The 27,931-nt window shown below is 45.0% G+C and overlaps 1 protein-coding gene and 1 long non-coding RNA gene across 2 annotated transcripts; one reads left to right on the top strand and one right to left on the bottom strand.

Moving 5' to 3' along the window:
* Positions 1–504: 504 nt before the first annotated feature.
* On the bottom strand, positions 505–27,931 carry Pig-u (phosphatidylinositol glycan anchor biosynthesis class U). Its single transcript, XM_077686409.1, has 12 exons — positions 27,716–27,931; positions 22,739–22,803; positions 22,584–22,658; positions 20,863–20,925; positions 20,072–20,169; positions 19,872–19,972; positions 18,851–18,948; positions 16,452–16,609; positions 13,327–13,470; positions 3,845–3,969; positions 3,412–3,554; positions 505–3,180 (listed from the first exon to the last, which is right to left on the bottom strand). Exons 1-12 carry the CDS (start codon positions 27,846–27,848, stop codon positions 3,070–3,072), a joined length of 1,314 nt encoding a protein of 437 aa, XP_077542535.1. The 5' UTR covers positions 27,849–27,931; the 3' UTR covers positions 505–3,069.
* LOC144155141 (uncharacterized) lies at positions 23,150–26,244 on the top strand. Its single transcript, XR_013319515.1, has 3 exons — positions 23,150–24,829; positions 25,299–25,392; positions 25,478–26,244. It is a non-coding gene; the product is annotated as an uncharacterized LOC144155141 (long non-coding RNA).

Below are 27,931 nucleotides of genomic sequence, written 5' to 3'. Positions count from 1 at the left end.
TACTGTACTATAGACAAGTTCTCCTTTAAAACAAATTTTTTCACAACCTCAAAGGAACAAAACAAGCTCGAAACCCTGCTATTACCTACTACAACACAACATCTGCCATCTCTTTATGCAGCAAATGGTGCTCCATAAAACTATGAAACAAGACCATCATTGTTCTCAGATACCAAGCAAAGTGAAATAGTGCAACTACAAAAAATTTAAAACAAGGAAATAACACTAAGATGTAAAATTAAAATGTAGAATGTCCACAAGTGACAAATCAGCAAAACACAGGTCAACTATGTTACAAAGCAGGATTGTGTTGTAAAGCAGTATAGTAAAAAATGAATAAATACATCAACAGTACGACATACAAGCTCCAAAATATATATACATTTGTTTCTACCTTTTGCCAAATAACACGATTTTACTAACTACCACATTTATGTCCAGCCAGCTATACAAGGCCAGGACAGCAAGTAACAAAAATTACATGTTTGCCAAGAACATTTCGAAATTTGTTGGACTTTTATCTAGCACATAACATGACTTCAGCAACCCTTGCTGTTATTTGTTTGCACTGATGTTGGTTCTACTTCACAAAAGTGTGCTCCTTACTCTGTGGAGATGCAAAGCACTTCACGACAGAGAACTAATATCTAGTTTCCTCCTAAAATAAAAGGTTTTCCTCTCAAAGGCACCCACTTCGCAAATTATAAGTGCTATGAGATGCTACACAATCAGGGCAAGAATGCCGAATACAAAAAGGACACGAAGGCAACTTTGTACACTGCAAAGAACCTGTTCTTAGACATGTTGGTGGTTCATAATTAAAAGAGGCAAAGGCAGAGCGCAAACTCTAGACAAGCACAACAGGAGAAGATGGGAGCCAGGGACAAGCACTAACTTTCAAAAAGTTTGTCCTGACCATTTGACACACAAGCCAGCTTTGAAGATTTATTTAACAAGTGTCTGGGCTGCAAGAAGCAGACTTGCCAACGCCCCTTGTGCAGAAGTTTGAGGGCCGCAAGGGAACAAGCAGAGCAGATAAGGCAACGAAGCCCGTCGGGCTGGAAATGGGGCCCTATGTGTGGTCATGCGATGTTCAGTGGTAGAACACCACTGTACCAATGACAGGCACAGCCATTGACGGGTCACAGGGAAAATATCAAATGTTTATTGTCTATGGAGTGCAGCCATTAACATGGCCCCTGAGCAGTACAAGCTCAGCACAAGTTACAGCCGTGAGAGCCTTGAGTGGATGAAGGGCTGCCTGTGCAGGGGACGATATCGTCTGCAGGTGGGGCACTTTGCACAGATCGTGCATAACTTCCCTGGGCAGAACTGCTGGACGCTATGAGTAAATTACTGTGTGAGCAAAGCTACCTCTATCTAGCCCCACGATGAGCATGCTCAGATAATGTGGAAATACACCATACTCCCATCTTCAGCACGTGGAATGTACTGGCTGACACTAGCAGTTCAGGTCTTGGTGTACAACCCTCCCACGCCTTTAGGTTAAGATTCAAGAAAAAATTGTGTTCACTGCAAAGGACAACATATCACTTGAAACACCCAAGATTGCTACAGTAATGTATGTACAAGCCTAGGACATAGCCTTTAGACACAAAATTTTGTCACTGGACTGTTCAGCAGTCGGGAGGTCTTGGGCCCCACTCAGCAAAGAGAAATAATTTTGTTTCGAGCAACAAATGCTTGTAAGAAAAAGAACTCAAGTAGGAGAAAATTATTTCGATAATTACATACAGATTGCTACCAGAGCTCCCCACAAGTGCTTAAAAATTAGGAACTCCAGAAACTGCTTCAAACAATTTGGTTTTTGTATGAAGCAAGCACAACGAACGACTGTACAGACTCACAAGGTGCATTAGATTACTCAAGTTCCATGCCACTGACATTTATACTTGTAAAGAGAGCACCGTGGGAAGCAAAAAATGAGTCCTTAACCCTTTCTTACTTTCAAATGGACTCGTGTATATTGAGACATTCCCTCTTTATGACCTCTCCCTTTAACACGTTGCTGCAGGGAAGCAGCTCACCAAGGTTTAACGATGAGCTCCACTCACCGTAAGCTACCAGCGGGCCAAAGGAAGAAATACGAAGACAACCACTAAATATCAGCAATGAGGGAAAGGAGAGTGCTAGTTTGGGCTTGTTGATATGACACTGTAAGGAGAAAATAGCGCTGACATAGACAAGGACAAAAAGAAGAGGCCGTGCTTCGTGTGTCCCCCTCTTTTTGTCCTTGTCTCTGTCAGCGCTATTTTCTCATTGGAATAAAGGAGCATCTCGAAGTCACTATGGCTGCATCCCATACCTTTACAAGCGAATAACTGGAGAAAATCAAGTGGTTTTAAGATATGAATACAAATCAATCATTTGTCAATGAGGTAGCACACTGTAGTAAGCACCAAAACTAACAAATACACTAAATAAAAAGTTTGGGCCAGATGTGTGCTTCATTGTTCAGGTTCCAAGAATAGTACCACCGTACACATAGATGCGCACAAAGACTTCTTGAGGCACCACTGTTTTTTGCAATGGCACACATGCTTACGGCAGGTGGTGAAGTAGTACCAGCTATAAACTTGAGTGAGGTACAGTTAATCAAAATTAAAATCAGACTACAAACAAATAAACAGATCAGATAAATGCCCCCTTCCCCCCCCCTCCCCCCTTCAAAAAAAAAAAAAAAAAAAAACCCAGGTTGATGTCATTTTATACAAAGGCAACAGACAAAAAATATTTAAGCACTTCGTGGTCCAACATAGCTTGGTAATGTAAACTTGCACCTATTGTTTGGAAAATATACAATTGTAAGTAATTATGCACTCAAGCAATGAAGACTCATTATACATACATGCCACTGGCTCAATGTAATCCTTTCAAAAGGTACTTGGACTGTGGACAAACATGCTTCGGGAGCACTAAAAAATGGCAATAATGTATCACACAGCCTCAATGCAAAAATACTACTCTGCACCACTTCTCAAAAGGAAGATAATGTGCTGTTTCGGTGGTTGCCCACAAAGTTAAAAAATGTTCTAGGGTTCCTGGCTGCTAGCGCAACTCCAGCTTTAAGTTCTTCTCTTCTAAATCCTTCGGGCCGCCATTTTCAAGATAGAATCTCCTCTTGACATGAGCAAAGAGCAAGTCTGTAATGAGGAAAATCTGCAAAAAAGCAATTAGATATTTTTTAGGAGTGACACTGACTTGACTGGAGCTGCTAGCATAAGCAATTTATTTGTTACTTATGAAGTGCATGTTTTTTTATGTTAATTGCATGTTAAAACTCTGTGAAGTGTTCCCACAGCTTTTTTTTTCAGGATGCAACTATAACATGCACTTCTGAGTGATCAAAAGTTTCATCAGAAACAAGGCCTCTACAAAGCTGGCACTTACCTGGCCAGTGTTGAAGGCCAAAGTGATGCCGAAGTAAAAGTTGGCATTTGCACTACTTGAGAAAATCCACAAGTGCCACAGGAGCGGCGCTAATGCTGAGCAGGACACAAATACGCAGCCTACCAAGAAGTACTGTTTCATATCTGAAAACAAAGTGGTATGACTTGTATGAACAGCTCATACTAACAGAAGTAGTTGCAAAGTACAGCATGCTGGCATATTTGTTGATGCAAAACCCAACAGCAATGATTTACAGGGGTTATGGAGACATTAAAAGTGGCAGCTGATGCCCGACCAGTACCAGGGGTACTGCTACTACATTTCAACACAACAAGAAAATGGCCCCTCATGTGCCTTTACAAATCAAGTCAAACTCTGCTGCTTGTGCCCTGCAGATCAGATTGCTTACAAGAACCGCTCGGCCATCACTCACATGGGAACACATGCTTCCAGATGGGTAGCAGGGATGTGTAGAGTGCTACATCACCAACACTGGGGTACGATTTGAACACTGTCGTCAGTGCTATCGCCAAGAAGAGCAGAAGCAAGGGCTCCCTTCTGTGGAAACACAAACAGACAAGTAGAATCACTATCCAACCCCATGCAACTATTCTACACAAAATGCAGTGTCCTGATAGCCTAGGCAAGTCGTGACATTCAAGACTTTTCAAGATTCATTGCTATGGTTACACCTTTAAAATCCTTGGAGGAAAAAAGGCAGTTTTTAGGATAAAAACTGAAAAATTTTTTTCCCCCACTGTTCTTAAAATTAAAAACAAAGCGACGCCTAAACGCCTCGAGCGCTGCCTGTAGGGGTGCCACTAAAATCCCCCCGCGGCCCGTTTCGAAAGCAGTCGTAGGAGTTTCCGGCCCGCTCACCACTGTCGCCTTTGCTTTTGCGGCACATTGGCGACTGATATTTTCCGTTTGAATGTGTTGGAAATACATATTTATGTGGAGCAGTCACTTTTTTCGCAAATGTTGTGTATTTACGAGAGTGTAAATCCTTCCGGTGCGATGTTAAGTGTGGTACATTCGGTCCGCATAAGCACCAGGTGAGTGTCACAGGCCGGCCTCGCGAAACCGGCATATGCATGGAGCTGATCGTATTTCCACGGCCCTGAAATCTACTAACAGTACCTCTCTAAGCAGCATTCGTTCAGATACTCATGCTACGGCTATACATTACGATGTAAATCGGTTTCGTGTGCTTACATAATCTAGCGGAGCACAGCTCGCCAGTTACGCTTCCTATCTCAGATATTGATTACTACCCTGAACAAGCCAATTTGGCGTTAATTTCACGGACATTCTACGAAATAAGTACGATGGATAATGCAAAATTATATGGGGGAATCAGCACATGGCAAAGAATTTACTGCTGGGTCGTCTTGTCGCGAGGTGAGCATTTGCAAACATTCTTTTGGTACATACATATATCTGCGTCCGCGACTAAACGCTTCTTTGAAATATCGTCATACGACATAGGCAGCCTGCCGAATCTAGCAAAAAAGTGAAATCACAGGGCCTTCTCAGATGCCACACTCTTCCAACGACACTCTTACTACACTCTTATCGCTTGTGACTACGTATATACTAACTGTATACTTCGAAAAATGCGTCCGCCAAGTGATCAGCTGTTCGTTAAAGTTAAAAAACTAAATAAAAGTGAACACGCAACTTGTGTGTGTGTGATTACTAAAATGTCCATTCCTTGATTTCGCTCCGCATTTGAATATAACAATCACTAAGCATCCCCCTCCCGTACCCCCGCCCATGTCTTGCAAAATAGCAGTGCATTTCGCATCTAGTGGTCTGGTAAATTCTACCTGGCTTAAGTTTAGACGAACTTCTTTAGCATTTCCGAAGCTACACTGTGTTTCTTTTTAATTCCCTTACGAGCTATTTCGTTTCTCCTGGAGTTGCAGACCATTTATTTTTCTGTGGATTCATTCACCCACCTTGGTTCTTGCTATATGGCGTTAATGGGCACATATTTCACGATGGAGAGCCTTGTAATGTACTGAACATTTTCGCGTGGCCTCTATTCCCATAAAAGGCACGTTATTGTCAGGTATTAGGTAATCACATCCCAAAATCATATTTTTCTACGGTGTATATATTCAAAACAAAGCCGCATTCATTGTCCGTACTGCAAAACGAAACCAACCTCTCACTGTGCCAGTACCCGGTCTAAACGAGGCGACAAAAGCATTCACTTCCGCCTGACGTATTCGGAGGTGACAGTGATGATATGCTGCTGCCGTCACCGACGCCTATAAGAGCGGCGAAGAAACACGCACTTCCGTGTCCATTGATAGCACTTGTTGTCATTCGAGCGCTCTATCAGGACGCATCTGTTTTTTGAAGTGCCCTAAACACACTATTTGCTTACAGACATCGCCATAACAAGTTATTTAGGTTGCTAAAAGGCAAAAGGAAGCGAAAGAGAACCAAAATACTGCATGGGCCACTACCAGCTGTGCAGCGGCCATCCCGTAAGCGCCGTGCAGAAGCGGCAGCAGGCTGTGCAGCGATTGCGAAGCTCGAGCCGTAAAAAGCTTAAAAAAAAAAGTTTGTGCCAGGTTTGCTTGCACACAAAGCTAAACTCCATAATGTACATTCATTCAGACGTGTGTGTCCATAATTATTCTGTTCATACAAGCTTTTAACCCGTCAGCATGTCACTTTATTTCCTTAAAGGCATCCCTGACAACTGTCCTCTAACTGCCCTTGTCGAGAGCATACAAAAGGTATGTACTTCTACAGTAGAATTGAGAGCTAAACGAATCCAAAGGTTCACAAAGGTCATGCAGACTGGACAAGAGTGTGAGGCTAAACATTTGCACTAAATATTTTGCAGACAAGTTGATGTATGAGCAACATGTGGGGTCCACTGGCTTGTGCCTGCTAAGAACCAAGCAAGATGACAAGGTGCCCGTCATTGCGCATTGATATATGCCCTTGCTGCCTGATAAACAACAAGCATAGACTCTGAATAAACCTGTAATATGGCACCCTGTCTGAGATAGCTGCCGGCAGATGAAAGAACGTAGTCAATAAACGATAGTATCTAGTGTCCCATTAGCTAAGATACAACAACAGGTATTAGCAACACTGAAATGTTAAATACAAAGAGATCAAATCCACACTTATCAATCCCGTGGCTTCATAACTGCTTATCAATCCAGTGGAAAACATAACTGCTGCCATAAAGGCAGCCAGCCTACACCTCTAGTTTAAAAGGGCCCTGAAAGAGGTTTTGCCGACACATGGGTGTTCACATTTTCAAGTAAATCAATGTCCTAGTAATCACCTCCTGCAAGAATTTTGTTAAAGAGATAAGTATTGGTGGAGAAACTGCAAATCAAAACATGGCATTTTTGCCCACACCGCGATTCTCCCTCGTTTCGTCCACCTCCTCACACCACGCAAGCGTGTCTGCTCATGATGCATCGCTTCACGGTGACGTCTGCAAGAACATCTGGTTGCGGGCTTCATTTGCTGCTGCAATGTTCTGTGCTGTAGCATCGCTTCGGGACAGGGCTGTCTGCCAATGTTGAGCTTGGTCGTGCTGTGGTGACGCCACACATGCGCATACACAGGAAATAGTAATATTCTATTCAGTTATTCCAATCGTTTCTAAACATTTATAACCCTAACAAAAAAGCGGCCGAAGGGTTGCACTGTATGGGACCTTTTTAGGGTGTGCCGTGCATTCGATGCCCCCCCCCCGATTACTTTCCGGGAAGCTTCTATGCGACCGTAGGTTTATCAACTAGCCAAGTACACCGTAACTGATATAACGAGTGGTTTGGAAGAGTAGTGTGAGCTTTGGGGCGGGGCCTGCCCCTTTCTACGACCCTGCATTTGATTGCACAAAACAAATATTCCACCCTCGCTTTTTTTCCTGTGATGGCCTGGAGCCCCTTTCCTCTCTATAAAGGCTCTTCATTCATTTTTTACGTGCTCAGTGCTGCCAGTTGCGATATGTGGAGGGATTGGTTGCCGGCCGCGGCCTTATATCCTCACCCCCTTCCCCCCTCCCCAAAAACCCACCTGTTGTCTTGTTTAAAGGAGCCATGAAGAGAAAATGCAAGTTGGTTTTATTCGAAAGATTTCGTGTTTTATAGTGCCCCCAGCGCTTGTCCGGATACAAACGGTGCTTTAGTCACTGAGAAATTAAACAATTTAGGTTAAAATTTTGATTTTCCCGCTCAATCGTGCGTTTTCGTGGTCCCAAATGACATCACAGGAACCGACCGCTCTGCAGCCTAGAGTACCTTCATTCACGCATCCGCCGTACAGGGTAGAGACACGTATACGCTGGCGCCGCCATTTTCGGTTGCTCGCTCGCCGCCGAAGCAAGTCATTGTGTCAAAACCGCGCTAAAATTATCGCCGCAACGCGGTTTACTGAATAAGTTTGAATCATATTGTCTGTTTCGCGTTGCTAGGTCTCGTGGGAAACGAAAAGAATAACGCGTTGAGCCCGTTGGCCCAATTGCGGCGGCACGGGACCGTTCAAAGGTTGTCTCCACCCTGTACAGCGGTGTTGGTTTGTTCCCGCGTTTCTTTACGTTCCGTAACCTAGATGGCGCCACCATACCGTGGCAAGCGTTTGGTTTGTTTTTGCCCGCATTTAAACCTGGCTTGTTTTTGTTCTGGGAGAAAATATTCGTTCCGTGAAACAGTGCTCGCTCGACAAATGGGGTCACGTAAGACACCATTGCTTGCGTCAATCGGCCAGTGTCGTCTGAGACAACCCCAAGCCCCGTAGTGCTGTGCAGCGAAACCAAGCATGCTGTGCGCAGTACGAACAGCAGAACGCATCAGTACTTCTATGTTTACATGTGCTTTCGTAACTTCCACTGTTTGTCCCATCATTCTTATTGCTTTGTAAAGAATGTGCCCTAAATTTAAGCGCAAATTGCTCGTTCGTCTAGTTTGTAAGCTCTACCTAATTTGCGTCTGCTTCTGCCAGCCTCCACCAATCGCAGAGCTTAGCTCATGTGACATCATAGGTTCTGTTGCGGGAAATGAGCTGGTGGGTCGCATGACCATTCCCGTTTTTCCTAATTATGTAGCTTATTTGAGCGAAGTTTACGTTAAAAGTGGTGTCAGTATGGTTCTAACGAGACAATCTTTTGAATGAACCAAACTTGTGTTTTCTCTTCATGGCTCCTTTAAGTGGATAATTGATTGATTGAGGGGTTTAACGCGCCGACGCAACGCAGGCGATGAGGCGCGCCGTAGTCCTTTAAGTGGATAGAAGGAAACTATGTTTACTCTATATAAAGGCACACCAATTTCACAAAATGCGCACATCAGTATTACTTTCTCTGAAAGTACCATTGCCTTTTTCTATAAACAAAGCACGAGTTTAAAATGAATAAATCGTGCCAATGGCATGATTTGTTGATGCATTAAAACTGTGGGATATGTGAGGGGTCCCTCGAACGACCTAGCCAGTCCTGGCGTAAGCCACCCCGCTAGCTCCCGGCGTGTCAACCACGCGGGCTCCCATGCCTACGGCAGCCCAGCGAGGTTTGCCGATACGAGAACACAGTAGACAGTAGTGCAGAACCACAGCCGTTTATTTGGGGAATCCCAAAGCATGCGAGCACAAGGCTCGACGGCGTTCACGAATCGGGCCGTCCGGGTCGTGATCGCGAACGGGAGGCAGGCACTCACGGTGCGCGACAAACAAAGTTCCCACCTGAGATACATGTATCCGCCACCGCCGCGATGTTCCGCCGAACCAGCCCCGACCGGGTCTCCAACGAGACTCTCTCGACTCCCGCGCGCACACGCTCGCGCCGCCCGCCCCCGCGCGCCTATGCCCGCACAGATGGGTGGTGCCATCTCTCGGGGGACACCGACGAACCAGCGGAGCGCCAGACCGGTTTCAGCGCACAAGTCTCTCCCGAAGTGCGCGCCGGCTCGGGATCGCGGGTCTCGGTTCTCATTGATTCCCACAAAACGATGCATTGATGCGTTGAAACGATGTATTGATATTTGATATGGTAGTTCCACAGTTCAAGCATAAAGTTTTGTTTTAGGTTGGCGAATATGATATGCAAACCATGCCATTTAAACAACTGCGCAAAAAATCAAAATCAAACAAACAAACAAAAACAACAGCACCCATCCGAGATTGGAACCCACGACGTTGCTCCAGTGAGCGCGAGGTGCTAGCTCACTGCGCCACGACAGAATGGGCAGTTGACAGCAATAACCTGCATACTAGATCGAGACCCACCTTTCAAGTCACATCACTGTTTTCAGCTTGATTTCAAGAATTCCTGGCTTGTTAACTGAACATTTCTTGAATAACAGTTGCGCAGTAAGGTTTCATGAAGCCCCCACCATAGCTGATCTCCAGCAACATCACTTGTTTCGGCTCCAACTGCGATATCGCCCTGCAGGAATAGTGCTCGCTGTGCTTTTAATTTACACTTTACGCTAAAAGCTGGTCGATATTGATTCTTTATTACCTAATAAACCTTCTGTAACTTCTCTCCTACTCTTAATTAGCTCATATTTTTTACAAGCGTTGCTGGTCATACACGAATATGGAGTTTGCGACTCTGGGAAATGAATTGTTGCCAAAGCGAACGGCTGAAGCATTGTAAGCTGAAATACGGATTACATTAGCGCTAATGTTGAGTTGTACGAACTTCATGGACCTCACTACGTTCATTACACTCTAGGAACAAACAGAACAGACCCGCATTCATTACGGCACGAATGTTGTCTGGGCGCAGTTCCTGCTTCACGATCGATTCTTGACGACCGTTCGGCCGATTGGAATTGTCGGCGTCTTCGGTCAGCGAGCCAGTCAAAGCACGCAGACTTTCGATCGGCCGACGTGTTCGTGTCATCGTCGTGTTGGCTTAGCCAACGCAGCTTAACAGGAAGCGTGGTAATAGAGTAAAAAGATAAATATGGACGAACACAATACCATCAAGCGTTAATTAACCAAAGGCACCACCGCGACACGTTGACATGCGCAGACGACGCTTCTCTTCGCCGGAAGTGCGAGAAAAAGCCATCCAATTGCAAGATTTCTGCTTCGTGACACAAGTCGGAGAATTGATGACGTACATGCCGGAAGATGCCAGAGCCCAAAAACACGCAGGAAAGAGTGGGAATGTGGCAACAAACTTTGCAACGAAAGTGTGAGCTTTCCGCTGCACGTAAAAAAGTTATACTTTGCACAGATGATGTTGACCACACAATCTAGTAATTGCGCTTGTTCATTTAGTGTGCTCAAAACGCCTTTCAGGACCCCTTCAATAGAAGGTTTGCTAAAGCAATACTCACTGGTTTTGCAAAAGGTAATTTCTAGAACCCTACCTAAACCGTGATTAAAAGCTACTGCTTAGATACGAACCCATAAAAAGCTTTCTCTGTGCACTCTCACAAGACAGCATGGCAGAACAGTGATATGACAGTCCGAACATACTGGTGGTACTCTCACTGCCAGCCAAACTAGCTATTCCAAAGTCACTGAACGTGCCCTTCAAATGAGCCATGAAGACAAAATGTAAGTTGCTTTATTCAAAAGATTCGAAAGATTAGATGTTTTGTAGTGCCCCCAGAGCTGGTCAAGCAGCAAACAATGCTCTATTCCCTGAGAAATAAGACAATTTAAGCCTGAATTTCAATGTTCCCGCTAAATCGTGCTTCTTGAGTCAGCGACGATGTATGCAGGGAAGGTATCTGAAGCGAATGTTAAGTATGCTCACTAGGGCTGCAGTGAACGACGAAACGTCTTTCGTTGCTTCGTTTACCGTCCATCTTCTAGATGGCACCACAATACCGCTCAGGCCCGCTGTCCACACTCATTTTGTTTTCGACCGGATTTGCACCTGGCATGTTACGGTCGATAGTAATCGTTTCATAAAAAATTGGTTATGCTCGACAAACAGGGCCGTGTTAGACAATGTCGCTTAGGCCAGTTGGCCAGTGTCGTGCGAGACAACCCAAAAGCATCGGACTGCTGTGCAGCCATAAAAAACATAGTGCGCACAGTACGCACTGGTGCTTCTATGTTCACGTGTGCATTCATAACTTTCATTGTTTACCCCCCCCCATTATTACTACTATAAAAAGAAATAAGCATTGAATTTAGGCACAGATAGCTTGTCCTGAAAGCTTATAAGCCCTGCCTAACTTGTGTTTGCTTTTGCCGGCTTCAGAATCGCACAGCTGCCCATAATATGTCATAGGTTCTTGTGAGGGAAATGAGCTAGTGGGTCACATGGCCATTCTCTTTTTCCTAATTATAGAGCTTATTTTAGTGAAGTTTGCGTTAAGAGTTGTATCAGTGTTATTCTAACGAGGCAATCTTTCGAATGAACCAAACTTGCAACTATAATCTTTTTGTCTCAATCAAATGGCATGCCTTGCCGTTGAGGAAACCCATAATAGAGCAATCAGCCGCACACAAACTTTAAAGTTGGAGTTTTACGAACTGAAGCTACACCTGGACTGTGAGCCATGCCATGATGTACGGCTACGAATTAATTTAGGCGACCCGAGGCTCTTCGACAAGCACAGAAAATTCACACAAACAAGAGTTTTGCTTTTTACCACAACGCTGTGTACCACTGCTTCCCTATCGTTCAATTGTGTCCGGCATCCACGCAAGAAAATGCCCTGTGGTAAAGCCAGCTTTCTCCTGAATGCTCTGTAGTTCTCAACCTCATGTAGATATCTCAGAAAAAAATCATACTGCAATTCGCCGCTAAGACGATTTGACCATTACACTAAGAGTTTAATTTACTTGTTTTAATTAGTTGGTTCACCCTGGTTAGTAAACAATTCGGGATTCCCATCTGCTTTAATAGGAGGAGTATGGTTAGAGGAAACAGTTGTGACAAATGTTTTATCAGAACTATACCAAAACAAATAATGACATTGGACTATTAAAATGACTACATAACCGTAGCTAGTTTTATTCAGCTCGTATCATGCATAACTGTTAGTAGGAATTTGAATACAAATAGCATGAATCTGCTATACCAAAGCCATTCCAGAAGCATCACATAGCCACCGTGCAATGGACTGCCCCATGTTCATCTGCTGGACTAAAACTGTAGCACTCCCAGTTTCATTAGGCTTATTACTGAGAAGTACGGTAAGCTCAATCGAAAATTACAGAAAGCACGTTCACACCGTCGATTTGAGGCAGTTCCTTTGGTATCAAAAAAAAAAAAAAAAAAAAAAGGAAGAAAGAAAGAAAAAAAGAAACGAGCTTAGCTGGGAACTAAACCTATGACCAGCCGAGCAATCATAATAAAGCTAAACAGGAGTTCAACTAAAATACCAGTACGTAGAAGTAGTGTAACGCGTACATTTTAAATATGAAAATATTTATTAATAAGCTACATCTGCTAGTGCCTTTGTTCAAGTGTAAATTAGTATTCCTATCAGAAGAAAGGATAAAACGAATATGTATTGGTGACTTGGGAGTTGAAATTTCACATGCTTGTCAAAAGTTTGTTTGCAGCACTGTGCCATTTTTAGCAGTTTGCAACTAAAGTAGAACACACATGTGCTGTCCCATGTGCATAGACGTCAAATACAGAAACTAGAGATCAGATAATTTGATCTGTTTCCATTACGAGCACAATTAAAACACATTACAGTTGGCAAATTCAAGTGACCCTGAGTACAGCGGGTAAATTCATATGAGGCAAAAGGAACTACAAAGACAGAAAAACATTGGATACACTTCTTTATGCTGCAACTGATGTACCAACTGCCGTACAGCCTCACTCGAACCAATCTCCATTAATACTTTGTTCACCCCACCCCCTTGAATTCCCTGTTTGCAGGCAATACTGCAAGCAGGACATGCATTAAACACTGCCCTGAAATTTTTCCTGCACCAGTCGAACAGACTTACCTCAAGCGAATTCCCAGTGGAACAATGTATACAAAAGCGTTCAACTGGAAGATCCAGAGAAAGAATACCCGGAAGTGCTCGAATACTTCAGTAAAGAAGTACCAAAAGACCCCGATGTTGGGTGTCAGGTCTGGCACAGCACATCTGGAAACACGAACAGGAATATGACCACAGCTGCAAACTGGGTAGCTTGTGTTCAAAAATTTTAAAAACAAAAAAGAAGAGCAGAAGCAGCAGCAGTACAGATCAGCGATACCAGTTAAGCCCCGCTCAAGGGCAAAAACATGACACTGAACACTGTCAATATGCTGTTGGACGAGGGATTGCACGAAAAATGCCAACAACAGTAACTTCTTGGAATTACTTTTATTTACTGCGATGAGGGAAAGAAGGCAAGCCTCTCTCTTCTCCCTGCATCAAATAACTGTCACCCTGTCCAGCCGTACATCTGTTAATAGATCCCCGTTTAACCTAAACATGAAAGCCAAACCAGAAGGTTTCTGCCACAAACTACATCTATCTTCTGCAGACATCCCCCGTATGCAACCACCTCCCGCATCTTTGTCCCAGGCATCTATAAGAGCCTGGCATAAGAAATTGATTTCACAAGGAACACCCCCAACTCTTCATTCAGGGTTTTGCACTTCTTGTAACTCCATCCAATCTCACATTTTATATCTCTCCTTTTTTCCAAGTGTCTGCCTTGGTCCTTTTTATACTTTTGAGGCTCCTATGCAACATAAATCTCAACTGCACTTTTTCCAAAAGGCTCAGCGCCACTGGAGACTTAAAGGTTTCCCTCATAGATTAAAAATTTCGCACATAAAACGGGGGTAAAAAAAAGGGAACGTGAGAACCAGTACAGACTAACAACTGGAAACGTACCCGACTCCATTAGACCACACTTAATTGTGCCGGTCTTACTACACATTGTGCACCCTGTGAATCACGAGGATCGCAGAGAAGCCCGAGCCCGGACAATATTTAGGTTGTACGAAGATGCACCATCTACCGCCTACACAGACGCAGCCTGTTACCCCGGAAGAGCAGCCATTGCAGCCACCGTCGTTTTAAATAAGCAGCATAGGTGCAGCATCTCAATCCCTGGACACAACTTTCTCCAAGCCGAGGAAGCCGCGATAGCACTTGCACTTGGCCAAAGCGACGCCAAAGTTATAATCTCAGACTCCCAGCAGGCGTGCCGCGACTTTGCCAACGGTTGCTTGCACGTCACAACACTTCGACTAATCAATCAGAGACCACCAACAAGACCAGTCAGGATTGTATGGGCACCAGTTCACAGCGGAATCCCCTGCAACGAGATTGCGAACCTCGTGGCTCGAGATTTGACCCGCCGAGCCAGCACTGGTGAAGCCGAAGCCGAGCCCAAGCGCACGCAACCTCTTGTCACCTACCAGGAAATTACACACCACTATAGGCGCTGCCGTAAAACCTACTCGTCACCCCACAAATCGCTACTGAGGGATCAAGAAAGATTATCGCATGCCCTGCAGGTCAAAACCTTTCCACATCCCACCAGATTTCACCTCTTTGACCGGACACACTTTTCTCCACTTTGCTGCTTCTGTGGAGAGCCTGGGACTCTCAGACACATAGTGGGCGGCTGCGATAAGTCTACCCTAGACCCCCCTAACATGCACCTTTCCACGGAGCTTTGGGAGAGAGCCTTGGCCAGCTCCGGCCTCGAAGATCAGCTGCGTCTGATCGAAAGGGCTGTCGACGCGGCCCGAGCTCAAGGCATCTTGGAATGAGGACGCCTCTCTGAAGCACTTTCTGGATTTAATTGAAGTTTGTTCTCTCTCTCTCTCTCTCTCTTAGACAGCAATGCATAAATACCCTCATGAACCACCCCACACAAATGTGCATGATCAGAGGTCTAGGCACCAATGAGAACTGAATTGCCTTGCATTCTGCTCTAGTAAGATACACACATTTTTCTGTGCACAGCCTTCGGTCTAATGGTCAATGAGCACTGTAGTCTCTCTTACAATGCCTACTGACCAGGAGGCCAGTCTAGATATCGGCATGCAAGCAACGGCACTGCCACTAACCTTGTTACGCTAACCATTCTCTCGTTGACACTTGTGTACATTCACTGATTCTAGTTCCCCGCTGACATTTTGCACACAACACAACCCATCCACAGAACTAAACTGTGACACGCACCACTCCACACAACACATCTCTCCTGCCCGACTGCCCTAGCAGAAGCTCCTCGCCTTAACCATTCCGCCATGGACCCTAATGCTCATACATAATCACCGATTCCAATCCCATCCACAGAACCCAACTGTTACACATATCACTGTCTTGTCCCTCTCCTTCCCTAAGTGCACTGGTACTGGCTGCTGGTTACGCTGACATGTATGGTCATGCCCGAGTGAATGCAGTGACCTGGCTGACTTCCCCCAAGTTTGTTCACGCCCTTGCCAAGACCGTACCAGTGGCACTGCATGACGCCCACACTCTGGTTTCTTTACAAAATTATGGCATTTTGTGTGCCGAAGCCACAACTGGGCTATGTGGCACACCGTGGCTTGGGATTAATTTTGACCACCTGAAGAGCAGCTGCCGTAGTAGAGAGCGAACTCGCGTCCTTGGGCTCAGCGGCACAACGCCTTAGCCACCGACTCCAGTACGGTTTCTTACTGCAGCGCCCCCGCTCTATACATCTCAAACTTTCACCTGATTCGCACAGAAGCACAATACTTCAGCGGGCAAAGCCAAAATAACTACCTGCCCACATGGTGCGCCACAACACCCTCAAATGTCCGGCGTCCCTGCCATGCTTGCTCCTCGGATGCTACTCTTCCCTCCACACGTACCACTTGGATTGTTCTTCTCCTTGGATTGTTCCCCTCATCCTTTCCCAAGAGTTATTACCAGCTCCCCCTCCTACTGCGAGTAACGTGCCCTCAAGCTGCTAAGACAGGCAAGGATGACTGGTGGACCCACTAGCAATTGCCTAAAAACATCTGGGTCTTTCAGCATTTTGCCTACATCCCAATTACATCTGCTGCAACCAGAAATAGACCAGCTTAGCCACTGAACTACCACGGTGAGTGCTCAGTTGAGAAGATGGCATAAGCAGCAAATGATCTTACATGCAGCCATAGGTGGAACGCAGGAACTGCCAAGAACCAGTGACCAGATACGATCCATAAAGAAGCCCGCCGAGAGTGAGCAAGAAGGTGAGTGAAGCAGCTGCCATCACAAGGCTGGTCCGCCGTGGACTAGAGCCACCGCTTCCCTGGCGCTTCACCTACGACAAAGGCAACAAACAAAACTTGTAACCACCTCACAAGCGCAAAAGAATGTGAACACAAAGATGAGGCACATGCACTGTTCAACACATAGACACAAATGCTGCTGCCACCTTGGAAAGATTCGTGCTTAAAGGGGGTAAACTTCAACTTACCCACTCTTACTGCACTACATTACGATGCAGCAGTACACTGACTCGATGTTATTTTGAAGAAACTGGGTATCTAGAACCACTTATCATACCTAGTAAAACCTAGCAGGGCATTCATCCTGTAATGCTGCGTGATGGCATAGCCACGGGCCCTGTCGTTGCTTTAGGCAATGAAATTTGAGAACGGCTAAACCCTCACTGCCCTTCCGAAAAAAGAGTGAGAGAAATTTTTTGTAATTCTTTAGATTTCCATGGGTATCGCGCTGCTGATTGATAACTGATTGTAGGGTTTAATGCGCCGACGAAACGCAGGCGATGAGGTACGCCGTAGTGGAGGGCTCCAGATTAATCTTGACCACCTGGGAATCTTTAACGTGTACCGAAATCTCGTACACACGGGCGTTTTTACTTTTCGCCTCCGTCAGAAAAGCGGCCACCACGGCCGGTATCGCGCTGCCACAAGAGCCACTTGGAGAGGGCACAATGTCTTGGTCTTTCGCTGGTTGCTCACAGCAATCCCTTCTGACTCATGCTGGCTTTCCTTATGCTATGCAATGACACCATTTATTAATCTCCCTACTGCTTCAAAATAGCATTATCTTTATTTGCAATACAGTGTAGACCATCTATAATGTAACCGCTTATAGTGCAGGACCGGATATAATGGGGGTTTTAATGACCACTGTTTTGCTTATCATAGAACTCCATGATTAATACTGCTCAAAACGGAGTTGGCCAAAGCACAATACCGTTTATTGTGTCGTTTTTTGGTGGGTCCACTGATCGACCGGCGCATCTGGAGCATCGTTTTAGGGTCGTGCGAAAGAAAAAAAAACAACGGAATCAACCCTCTGACACAACGCGCACTCTTTGCTCTTCTCTAACTTCGACCCACGTGATAACCCCAACTGCCCTTGCTCTTGGCGCACCTCAAAAGACAGCGGGTGTCCCTCCGCACCCACCCTACTCCCGCGTAGTAAGTTGCTTCTATTAGAACGTTGCGCAGATAAGCAACCTCCCTTTCCTTTTTCGAACATCTGGAGATAGCAAGCCGCGACACCAAAGGTTTCCACTACCTGTACAATGTGGTGATAAGCAACCGCCTTTGGCACCATGAACACAAGGTGAGGTGGAGGGTAAAAAAAAATCCCGCTTGCATTCTTGCTACGTTGTCCCGTGGCATCCATTCATAAACGCTAAGAAACGCAGCTGTGCTTTCTCAAAACATAAACACAAAGTTAAAGCCACACTCGTTGTTTGTAAGACCGTGCAACAGCGCCTTATGTGAAAATAAAAAGACGAAATAAAGACCGTGCCTCCATTTGAAAGGTAGGTTGCGATGTGGTTGGATTCGTGCATGTTTTGTTTATAGTGCGGTACCGCTTATAGTGCAGATTTTCGCGGCTCCTGCAACATACATTATAAGCGGTCTACATTGTATTAGGAGTCTAAATTGCAAGCCCACAAAACTATATCCACTTGCGATTGCTCTTGTCAGTGTCAGCCAATTACATAAATTAGCCTTCCAGTATCACAAGTGGATGCGGGAAAGTAACTGTTGAGTCGCCCCTCTTTGTTCCGATTTTCTTGTATAGCTTCTACGCTTGAAGTTCGCATTTTAATTGGCCCGAGTGGCATTACACCAAAGTCTTCGAGCACACGGAAGTTCTATGTCATTTTCACGGCCCCTTTTAGAGCTTTGTTTGGCGAGTTTGTACTGTTAAGCCAACTTCCTCAGTTTGCTTCGTTTGCTTGACTCATTTGATTACGACAAAAAAAGCAATCAGATGGCAGTTACAGTGATAACAATGTCTACCCGAGAGAGCTGAAAAGCAAAGAATTCAGTGTTGTGCTTTTCTTATTCCTAAAAACTGACACTGAGCTGGTGTTGGCAGTAGCTTCTACAGTTTGTGCCTTCCCATTTTTTTATCAGAATGTAAAGTACCTTAGGCCCTCCTTGCTTGCAGCATGTATGTACATGGAGAAAATTTAAGGCAGCCCTCTCAGAGGACTAGCATTTAGTTAAGTCTCCAACTTTACGGCTAAGCTACCTGCAATGGCTACGTTGTACCACATCTACTCACCTACCTCAGATAAATAAAGAAGTGCAGGCAGTAGAAACATGATGGGGTAGAATGACTTGTATGTTTCGATGGCAAGGGCAACTGATGCGATTGGCCACCAGCCTGCAACCAACACACATTTTATGGGAGTGAAAAGTTGGGAAGTTGGTACTGCAGGCACTTGTTCACATTTCCTGGCACAAAAAAATAAATAGAAGAGAGACGCAAACACAAGAGAATGTATATGGAACCGGTGCTAGCACCTTCCCCATTAGCATTTTTCTCTTGTGTTCTCGCCTTTTTTTTGCACTGCACTAAGAAATACGTTAGAATTTGAAATCTTCTGAGGGAAGGTGCAACTGAGCATTTCTGCTCACCTAGGCATCTGGCCATGAGTAGCAAAACATTGCCTTTACCCCAGAGCAACACTGTTTCGTGGCATAACAGCACAAGTTTTACCTACGTTATTATACTGCTCTTTTAAATCTGGGCCATACGAAAAAATGCTACGCTCTGTCTCATTATAACTGTGCAGTGCTACCGAAGCTCCACCACTCGACAATGCAGTAGCTATTGAAACAGGTCTACCAGCACCACCAAGTTATAACCCAGAATGAAGGTCACGTGTACAGCAGTCCTGTGCACTGATAAAGAAGACACAAAATTTGACACCTGCAAAGTGTTACGTGGTTAGACAGTGCACGCATCCTTCTTTCATGGTTTGCAAAGAGCCCTGCACAAAAAGTAAGTGCTGAAAAGCGTTTTCACCGCTGTGACTAGTTGCCGGAGGCCAATTAATTATCTTAGCTGGTTGCTGATATCCATAATTTCGACAGCACTGCATGGAATTAGAAAAGATGGTGTAGATAGGCAACTGACAGAGATGAAGATATCTTCACAGCCAGCGCCTCAATTTTGACTGACATGAGCAATTACTCATTATGGTGAAAGATATGCATAAAGTAAGGTGTCATATCAACTAAACACTAAAATATAGAACAAAAGGTGTTATGCCTCTGGACCTAGTGCCATAGTAAAGAACTTACCATGAACAAAACTGGCAAAGAATAAAGCCACAAGCAGGTTGGAAAGTAGTGTGGTCGCCATGCCAATGCAGTTCAGCAGGCTGTACGGAGACAGCAGGTACCTGCAAGCCAAGCCTCATTGGCATCAGCTTCAGAAAGTAAGACTGCCACACTTGTGCAGGAGAAAACCAACAGCACACTGGCAGTGCCTTTGCACTCACACTGCAAGCACCAGCTTTGGAACATCCTTCACCGACTCCATAGTAAGGCCAATGTCCTCGGCACTCTTGGCTTTCTTGATCTGGTTTTCTTGGCTGACCTTTGACAAACACAAAACAAATCACCACTCGCCAAAGTAAATGCATTGGAGCATTATATTTTTTTCACGGTTTTAAATCTACACAGAAAAGCTATTTACCGAACTGACAAAAGAACACAAATACCATCTACTGGGGAAAAAACAATTCACCAAAATTATGAAGGTACTCTATCAATCTTCCTCCAATTTGGCTATGTTATGCCAAATGCTTGCTTAGGACCGATAGGAAACGTCAAAACCAATTGGCCAGGGCAGGTGTGGTTCACCATCACAAACTTGTAGCCACATGTGAGCTCATTCAATTAAGTATCAAAGCTACGAACCCGCCGCAGTGGCTCAGTGGCTAAGGCGTTGCGCTGCTGAGCACGAGGTCGCAGGTTCAATTCCCGGCCGCGGCGGCCGCTTTTCTGATGGAGGCGAAAAGCAAAAAATGCCCGTGTGTATGAGATTTCGGTGCACGTTAAAGAACCCCAGGTGGTGAAAATTAATTCGGAGCCCTCCACTACGGCGCGCCTCATCGCCTGCGTTGCGTCGGCGCGTTAAACCCCACAATCAATCAATCAATCAATCAAAGCTACGAAGAGTTAATAGGGCAGATGATGATGATGATGATGTCTGAAATGAATGAGGTAATGAAACGATGCTTTGATAGGTCAGTAATGAAATATAGGACCTGGCCAGAGGCACACTCACCATGTAGTTCACACACTTCTTAGCAGCACATGCCAGAAGAATGGCTGTCAACAAGTCGCACACCTAAAATACATAAACACAATGACATAAAATAGCAGTCACTCTCACAGCTGCCGAAGGGTAAATCACTCACTTCAGTATACAGGCTGAAAGAGTGGTGGCCATATATATACTGGCCTGGGTCTGGGTGCATAAAGCCAGCTGATTAATCGGATTAAAGCATTTAACCGACGCCTAGACCTATTAATTACATTTGTTAAAAGACTTGACCCATGTAAATTTGTTCTCGGCACAAACTGCAGACACTACAAACTGGAACTGTGCCCACGGCAGGAGGTTCTATTTTGACAATTCCCATCTTCTTCTTTGTTTGCATGTGTTGGATATGGAAAAAAGTGTACGTTGACAAGTACAGGAAAATCTTAATCCTTTAATTAAAAAAAAAAAAAAACTCCATCAACTAGGTGAGATTCGAACCCACATCCCTGCATTAGTGTGGGCGCTTATATCACGCTCCTGACCACTCGACTGACGGGGAACCGGCGCTGTTGAACATGTTACCTGTGATTTACTCATTCCGAACCAGTTTGGCCGTAAAGCAGCAACCTTTGTGTTTTCGAATTTGACGTCATGTATCGTACAAGCGACCATTTCAATAATGTTGCGTCAGATTACACATATAGAGCATCACGGTATTTGGTGCCGTTAGCTGTAAAATTTGTGTGCTTTACGTTACGCCGGACGTAACTCAAAACAATGGCCTAAAGTTCCCTCGGACGTAACTTAATAGTTTTCAATTGTGGGTTCCGTCGGACGTAGCTATAGAAACTGGCCTCAAGTTCCGTCGAACGTAACTCGTTTTCAATTCTGGATTCCGTCGGACGTAGCTCTAGAAACTGGCTTAAAGTTCCGTGGGACGTAACCCTAGTTTTAAATTCTGGGTTCCGCCGGACGTAACTCTAGTTTTCAATTTTGGGTTCCGTCAGACGTAACTCTAGATACTGCGTTCTAGAAATGGATGAGCAGAGCAAATTAAGATTAAGTGCACAGAGAGGTGTACTACAGCAGGGTTCCATTGTGGAATTGACAACAAACCTGGATGAAACGGAAGTAGATGGGACAGTGCCAAAGCAAGAAGGTCACGCACTACCTCCTTCGTTTTCATTTTTGTCCACGTTTGCACCACAGCCAATTCTAAAATGTGGCGACGATTTGCTCAACTTGTTATTTTGGTCTCGGGGATTAAAACCTGCACTTATGAAACATTTTTCTGTCCTAATGTTTTGAATTATCGCACTTCAAAATGGAAACTGTGCGTCACCCCACACCTAAGAAATAATTTAAGGCATGAATCTGATACTCCATTGGATTTAACTAACATAGCCGTGGGTGTCGCATGAAGTGTTGCAATATTATAAGCCCCTCCCAGAAGGAACTCAATTGCTACCACTTAAGGCAGCAAGAAGCCCTGGGCCACACTGGTTCCATGAGCTTGGCATTGTGTACAGCTTACAACCAGCTGTCAATTTTGGTTGGTCGTCGTTTCTACCATTGCTTGCTGCTACCCATGCTGTCAAATTTTCTAGTTGGCAACAGGAATCTGTGCCTTAACAACAACAACAAAAAGAGCATTAACACTGTAAAAAAAATTCTTTAAATACATAGAAAGATCTGTAAACATTTTGCACCTTCACGCACTAAGAAATCAAAGAATCACTTACAATGAACAGGAGAGGTAGAAACTGTTCATCAAGAACAGTTGTTACGTAGTCATAAACCACCAATGACAATGGAGGCTGAAAGAATGTAAGAAATAAATGGCTGTCAGTCACAGCAGCACAGGGCTGAGCTATGTTCCAGATGTGATTTCAGTCACCTCATGAAAGATGTCTCCATCGTAGGGTGACAGTTGCATACGATGAAGGTAGAGTCCCTCAGTGACTAAATTGCCAAAATAAAAAAAAGGTGGTGGAGAAGGAGAAAGAGAATCAGCCTTATACATGGAATATCTTTCACAGCAGCTCAGAGCGCCACTGCAAAACAGCTACTAAAGTACTCTGACACCACTTTCCTGTGGGAGAGATCTTGCAAACCCTTAGACAATAAAAGAGACAACAACAAAGAAATAAAAAAAATATCACAGAGATCTAGCAAGAGTTGTTCAGCGCAGTATCAAATCCAATAATCATTAAAGCAATTACATAGGAACCTCGTTATAATGAACACCCATAGAGCGAATTATCTTCTATAGCGAACTAAATACGGACTTTGGTTGGGCACGCTTTATTTCAATGACTCTTATTCCTTTTGTAACGAAACCGAAACCGCGAGAGCCACTGGCGATATCGGCTATAAAGAAGAAATATTTGACAAAGGTTGATAAGCTACTTGGAAAAACTCCCGACGTCCAAAACTGCAGAAGTAGAAAAGGCCCTTTCGTTCGTAGACTCCGTGTGAAACTTTATCCTGCTCAATGTTGTGAAAGCCACCTGACGTAGACAACATCAGACAAGAACGCAGGCCTGTTTTGTCGAATACACGTTGATCTGTTGCAATTTCACGTTCTCATGTTCTGGGTCATCTATTCTGGAATGCCACAAGGATACAGGGGTAAGGATTACTTCGTTAATGGTGGGTTCGAAGCCTAGCATAAAGTGTTTTCGTATCTAAGATTTTTGCGCTAGTCAGATTGCCGATTTGTTCAGGCCAATTTTTACCCCTACTGTTACAACGAATATCAGATATGACAAACTAATTTAGTGCCCGATACTACTTTGTTATAACGAGGTTAGACTGTAGTAAATTTATGATCTGCCGCATTAGCTAGTTTGCCTAGTTAACAGGTGGTATTTCTAACAGTTTCCTCCAAGAAGTTCACTGCCACGTGCCATGCAGCAGAGTGGAGATTACACAGTTAATGTTGGCCCCTCTAAAGAAGTACAGTGCTCGGCGACTGAAGCGTGATACTCAAAGCGCGTAGTTGCCGGTGCTTGTTGCACCACAGGTGAGCGCATTCGTGATGCATGCTGACTGCATCCGGTAGACAGCCCTTCAGTGTGTGGTTCTTGCCGGCGCCATACAGGCGCTGCATGCCATGGCCTCAAAACTCTGCGCTTGTGTGCCGCGCAGCGCCGCGCAAAGCTGTGGGAGTTGGCAGCGCGTGCGTTACGAAGAACTTGAATGTGCATTTATCGCGATGTGTTATCATGGCGCACCACTTTGGAGCATAACCAAGGTGCTCGAGCCATATTGTGCGCATGGTAAAAGAGAAAGAAGAACAAGGCCACAAGCAGCCCTTCGACCCACCCCCATGGAGAAGAAGTATGGCGCACTGCCGGCTAACTGCTGATGCCGCGAAGCTTCGAGCCTGTGCAAATAAATTCTTTAGTGTGACTGATTGTGGCTAGCTATACCTGTACCTGATAATTTCGATGAAAAAAAGGTGACGCCCACCTTTATCAGTATTGGTGCTGTGTAAGGCGTTATAAATGGGTGAAGCTATTCCTGTGATCTTCATTCTGGATCAGCCATGCCCGGCATAACGATGGCAGAGCGCATTCAAATTGTCACAATGTGTGACAGAGGCATATCGCAGGAAGAGATTGCGACAATCACAGGCCACGCGCATTCCTCTGGAAATAGGATTGTCAATGCCTACTGCCATGAAGGCTGCCTTGAGAAATTGCCCCGCGGTTGCCGGCCGAGAGCAACGACAGCCAACGAGGACGAACGCATCCTGAATGCAGCGAGACGAGACCTGATTTAGACCACGAAGGGATCCAGAATGAGCTCGGGCTAACTGCAAGCACGTCTGTGGTAAGCTGCCGTCTGTATCAAGGTGGCCTCCATAGCCGTATTCCGGCGAGGAAGCCACTGTCAGGCCTGAACAAGGCAAAAATTCCAACAAATCGACTTTCTCAACCAGATGGGGCCAGCACCAGTGCATCTGGAGGAGTGAGAATACAAGGTATGATATCCGTCCGAAATTCATAGGGTGAAAAATCTCGAGTATGGGCGAGTGCCATAGCCAGCATGCTGAGCTACGATAATCTAGTGGCTGCAAGCATATACATCGTTTTTTCGGTAATTTACAGGCTAGTTAGACAAGGCGGGATTTTTGTAGAAGCAGTGAATTCTGTTTTGGTAAGCATTTCCTACTTATTATTTATCAAACCATGTTAGCTTGTTCAGGCATTCGCTTTGCCTTTTCCACCGGTCTCATTATGCTCCAACCACTTAGTAACTGCCCTAGCCTCTTACCAATACAGAACAATCGGCTAGCGAAATACAGTGATGCACATTTGCATGCCTTCAAACGAATGCTCCATCATTCACAACTGACCGTTTAACTCAGCGACCTTCTGCCTTGAACTTCCCATATCACAACGCGACTATAACATATCAATAGCAAATGTTCCTTTTATGTTTTTGCTCAGGTTTGTAGGAGCAAACCTTCAGCAAGTGGCCAGCAGCGGCCGCTGCGCCGTCAGCGTCTGGGGAGCAGTATCGAAGGACAGCTTGGGACCCTTGGTAAGATTTGAGGGATCTAATAAACAGCACTGTGCTCCCCTACGCTCTGAGCGAGCCCTTTCCGGATGGATTCCTTTACTTCCAGTAAGACAGAAGCCTGGTTCACATGGCGGCGTCAGTGACTCGGCTCATGCAAGAAAGAGGCATTGTGACGCTTGAGTGGTCACCACAAGGAGAGGATATGAATCTCATTGAAAACATCTGGGGTGCCATCAAAAGGTCAATGTCTCGTCGAACGCTGCACCGGGCTTCAGTCGGTGACTTGTGGGCAGCGGTAGAGGCCGAGTGGAATCTCCTGGCAAACAGCAACATAGTCTCTGGCCTCTTCAACAGTCTTGCCTGCCGGATGGCAGCTGTCGTGGCCGCTCGAGGAGACATGACATTTTTTACCACTATTCTTTGTCTTTTTTGAATAAAACCTGAGTGCTTTCTCTGTCCTCGTTCTTCTTTCTTTTTTACTAAGCACGCAATATGGCTCGAGCACCTTGGTTATGCTCCAAAGCGGTGCACCATGATAACCCATTGTGATAAATGCGCATTCAAATTCTTCGTAATGCGCGCACTGCCAGCTCCCACAGCTTCGCGCGGCACTGCATGGCATGCAAGCGTAGAGTTTTGAATCAATGGCATGTAGCGCTCCTATGGCACCACCAAGAACCACACACTGAAGGGCTGTCTACCGGATGCAATCAGCATGCGTCACGAGTGCTCTCACCCTCACCGTATACCACAACGCATCAGCTCGCTTTCGCAAGTGCTCACCTGGGGTGACACAAGCGCCAGCAGCCACTCGCTCCAAGTATCGCATTTTCAATCGCTGAGCACTGTACATTCAGTGGCAAGGTTAGCAGAGTTTTGTAATGCAAACAAGCCCCAATTTAAATGTGATAAAGATGCATCTGTCATAAGATGTTTTTTTTTTATGCTGGGGAGCTACAAACTTAAGAGTCCCACGGCCATTAACCACAAAACAAGACACATTACGGAGCCTCCCTGCTCTGTACTACAGCCTACATGTTCCTGTGGTTTAAATCAATCTGTAGCACCCTACTATGTAGCCCTCTACTATGGCATGCCCAAAAAACCTGGGGTCTTCAGCGTGTCAACCCTCAAAATGTGAATCTAACATACGCCAAACCTCTATACATGAACACGTCTGCATTGGGAGTTTCTACCATCTTGTCTGGATGGAACAATGGTCAGCATTATAGTTCCATGCAGACAAAATGATAAAAGCCAATAATAGAGCTCTATCCAAGGCTTCAATGATTCCAGGTCAGGGTCAAGTTTGATTATTGATAGTTTGATAAGTGTCAAGTTTGATTACTCAGCTAAACAGAACCCTCGAAAATTTGTACGGCCTTTTCCTATTTCTGTGTTATATGTCTTGTTGCTGCAGTTGCTAGCTTGCATCAGAATCCAGGACAGAAGACTCGTGGAGTTAATCGTTTAATTTAGACATAACTTCACCACTCTTTCGTAGTTTTGGATAAGGTATCCCTGACACTGAATCAAGTTAGGTTGATGCTGGTTTGGGTATTTCGGTACGCACCAATTACTGAAGAACTGGTGCAGGATTAGACAAAAAGTGAGGGAGGATAGGACAAAGCACCTTGTTCTGTCACCACAAGGGCTAAGTCTGGTTGACTTAGTAACTTTGGCATAGGTCTCTCTTTGAACAGATAAGCTAACAATTTGGAGAGCTTTCATACTTCTGTTCAGCCTTGCAGAGGCTGCCTACAATGAAACGAAACTCTAGCCGCATTCATATTTTCAACTGCAGCGTTATATGTAATTGAGCTTAGCAGATAGCCAAAGAAAACGACTAAGAACACAAATGTTTGACTTCAGCACATGCTTGGGAGCTGTCAGCATAAAGGAACAAAAAATTTTCAGGCTGCATGTATGCCCACAATGGCCTTTCCTACCCCTCGCAGTGTTTGACCAATTAAAACTACAAACACCCGCAAGAAGCGAAACAAATGCCAAAAGGCATACGTGTAGTACTGCCTCTGATATTGCTTGTTGCTCGTCCGCCTTCATAGTTTTCTACATTCGTTATTTCGTGCACAAATACACGACTCCAACATGTCAAAATGAGCCAGGACGCCTTACGCCGCGTAAAGTTGCTCTACAGACATTCGGTTGTGGCGTTGTATGCGTGCCAATGGTCGAACCATCAGTACACCTTAAAAACAACCAGATCTTTCACTCAGAGAACGATTTGTGACTACATAAATCGTAACGAGGGAAGTAAACTACCCGCTTCCGTCGGCTACCGGCAGAACAACCAAGTGCTCACTCAGGTGAAATCCGGTCTTACCTCGTCTCCACGAGTTCATAGGCGTTGAAACTTCAACCCTGTCAGACACTCGTTTTGCTAAAGGAGTATAAATAAGCCCTAGTCGCAAAATAAATCCCAACACAAGCACCATCCCACTTGAAATAAACGCCATGATTGTTTACTCCAGGCAACTCCACGTTGCCAGAGCAGAAGCACCGGTTCGCGTTGAGCACAGTTGTTAGCGCTTTTGGCATT

This window comes from Haemaphysalis longicornis, unplaced genomic scaffold (genome assembly GCF_048455015.1).
Source record: "Haemaphysalis longicornis isolate Haplotype H1 unplaced genomic scaffold, Haemaphysalis longicornis Haplotype H1 scaffold_1, whole genome shotgun sequence".
NCBI lineage: Eukaryota > Metazoa > Arthropoda > Arachnida > Ixodida > Ixodidae > Haemaphysalis > Haemaphysalis longicornis.
The sequence above is the reverse complement of the archived record's forward strand: the minus strand, read 5'-3'. Positions and strand labels throughout refer to the sequence as shown.

Bases quoted from the DNA above. Each gene is read 5' to 3' on its own strand.
- Pig-u (XM_077686409.1), bottom strand. From the start codon at position 27,848: ATGGCGTTTATTTCAAGTGGGATGGTGCTTGTGTTGGGATTTATTTTG. The intron at 22,804-27,715 runs GTAAGACCGGAT...TTGGCAATTTAG, and splicing joins TATGAACTCGTGGAGACGAG to TCACTGAGGGACTCTACCTT. The intron at 3,555-3,844 runs GTGAGTGATGGC...CTTTGTTTTCAG, and splicing joins CTGGAAGCATGTGTTCCCAT to ATATGAAACAGTACTTCTTG.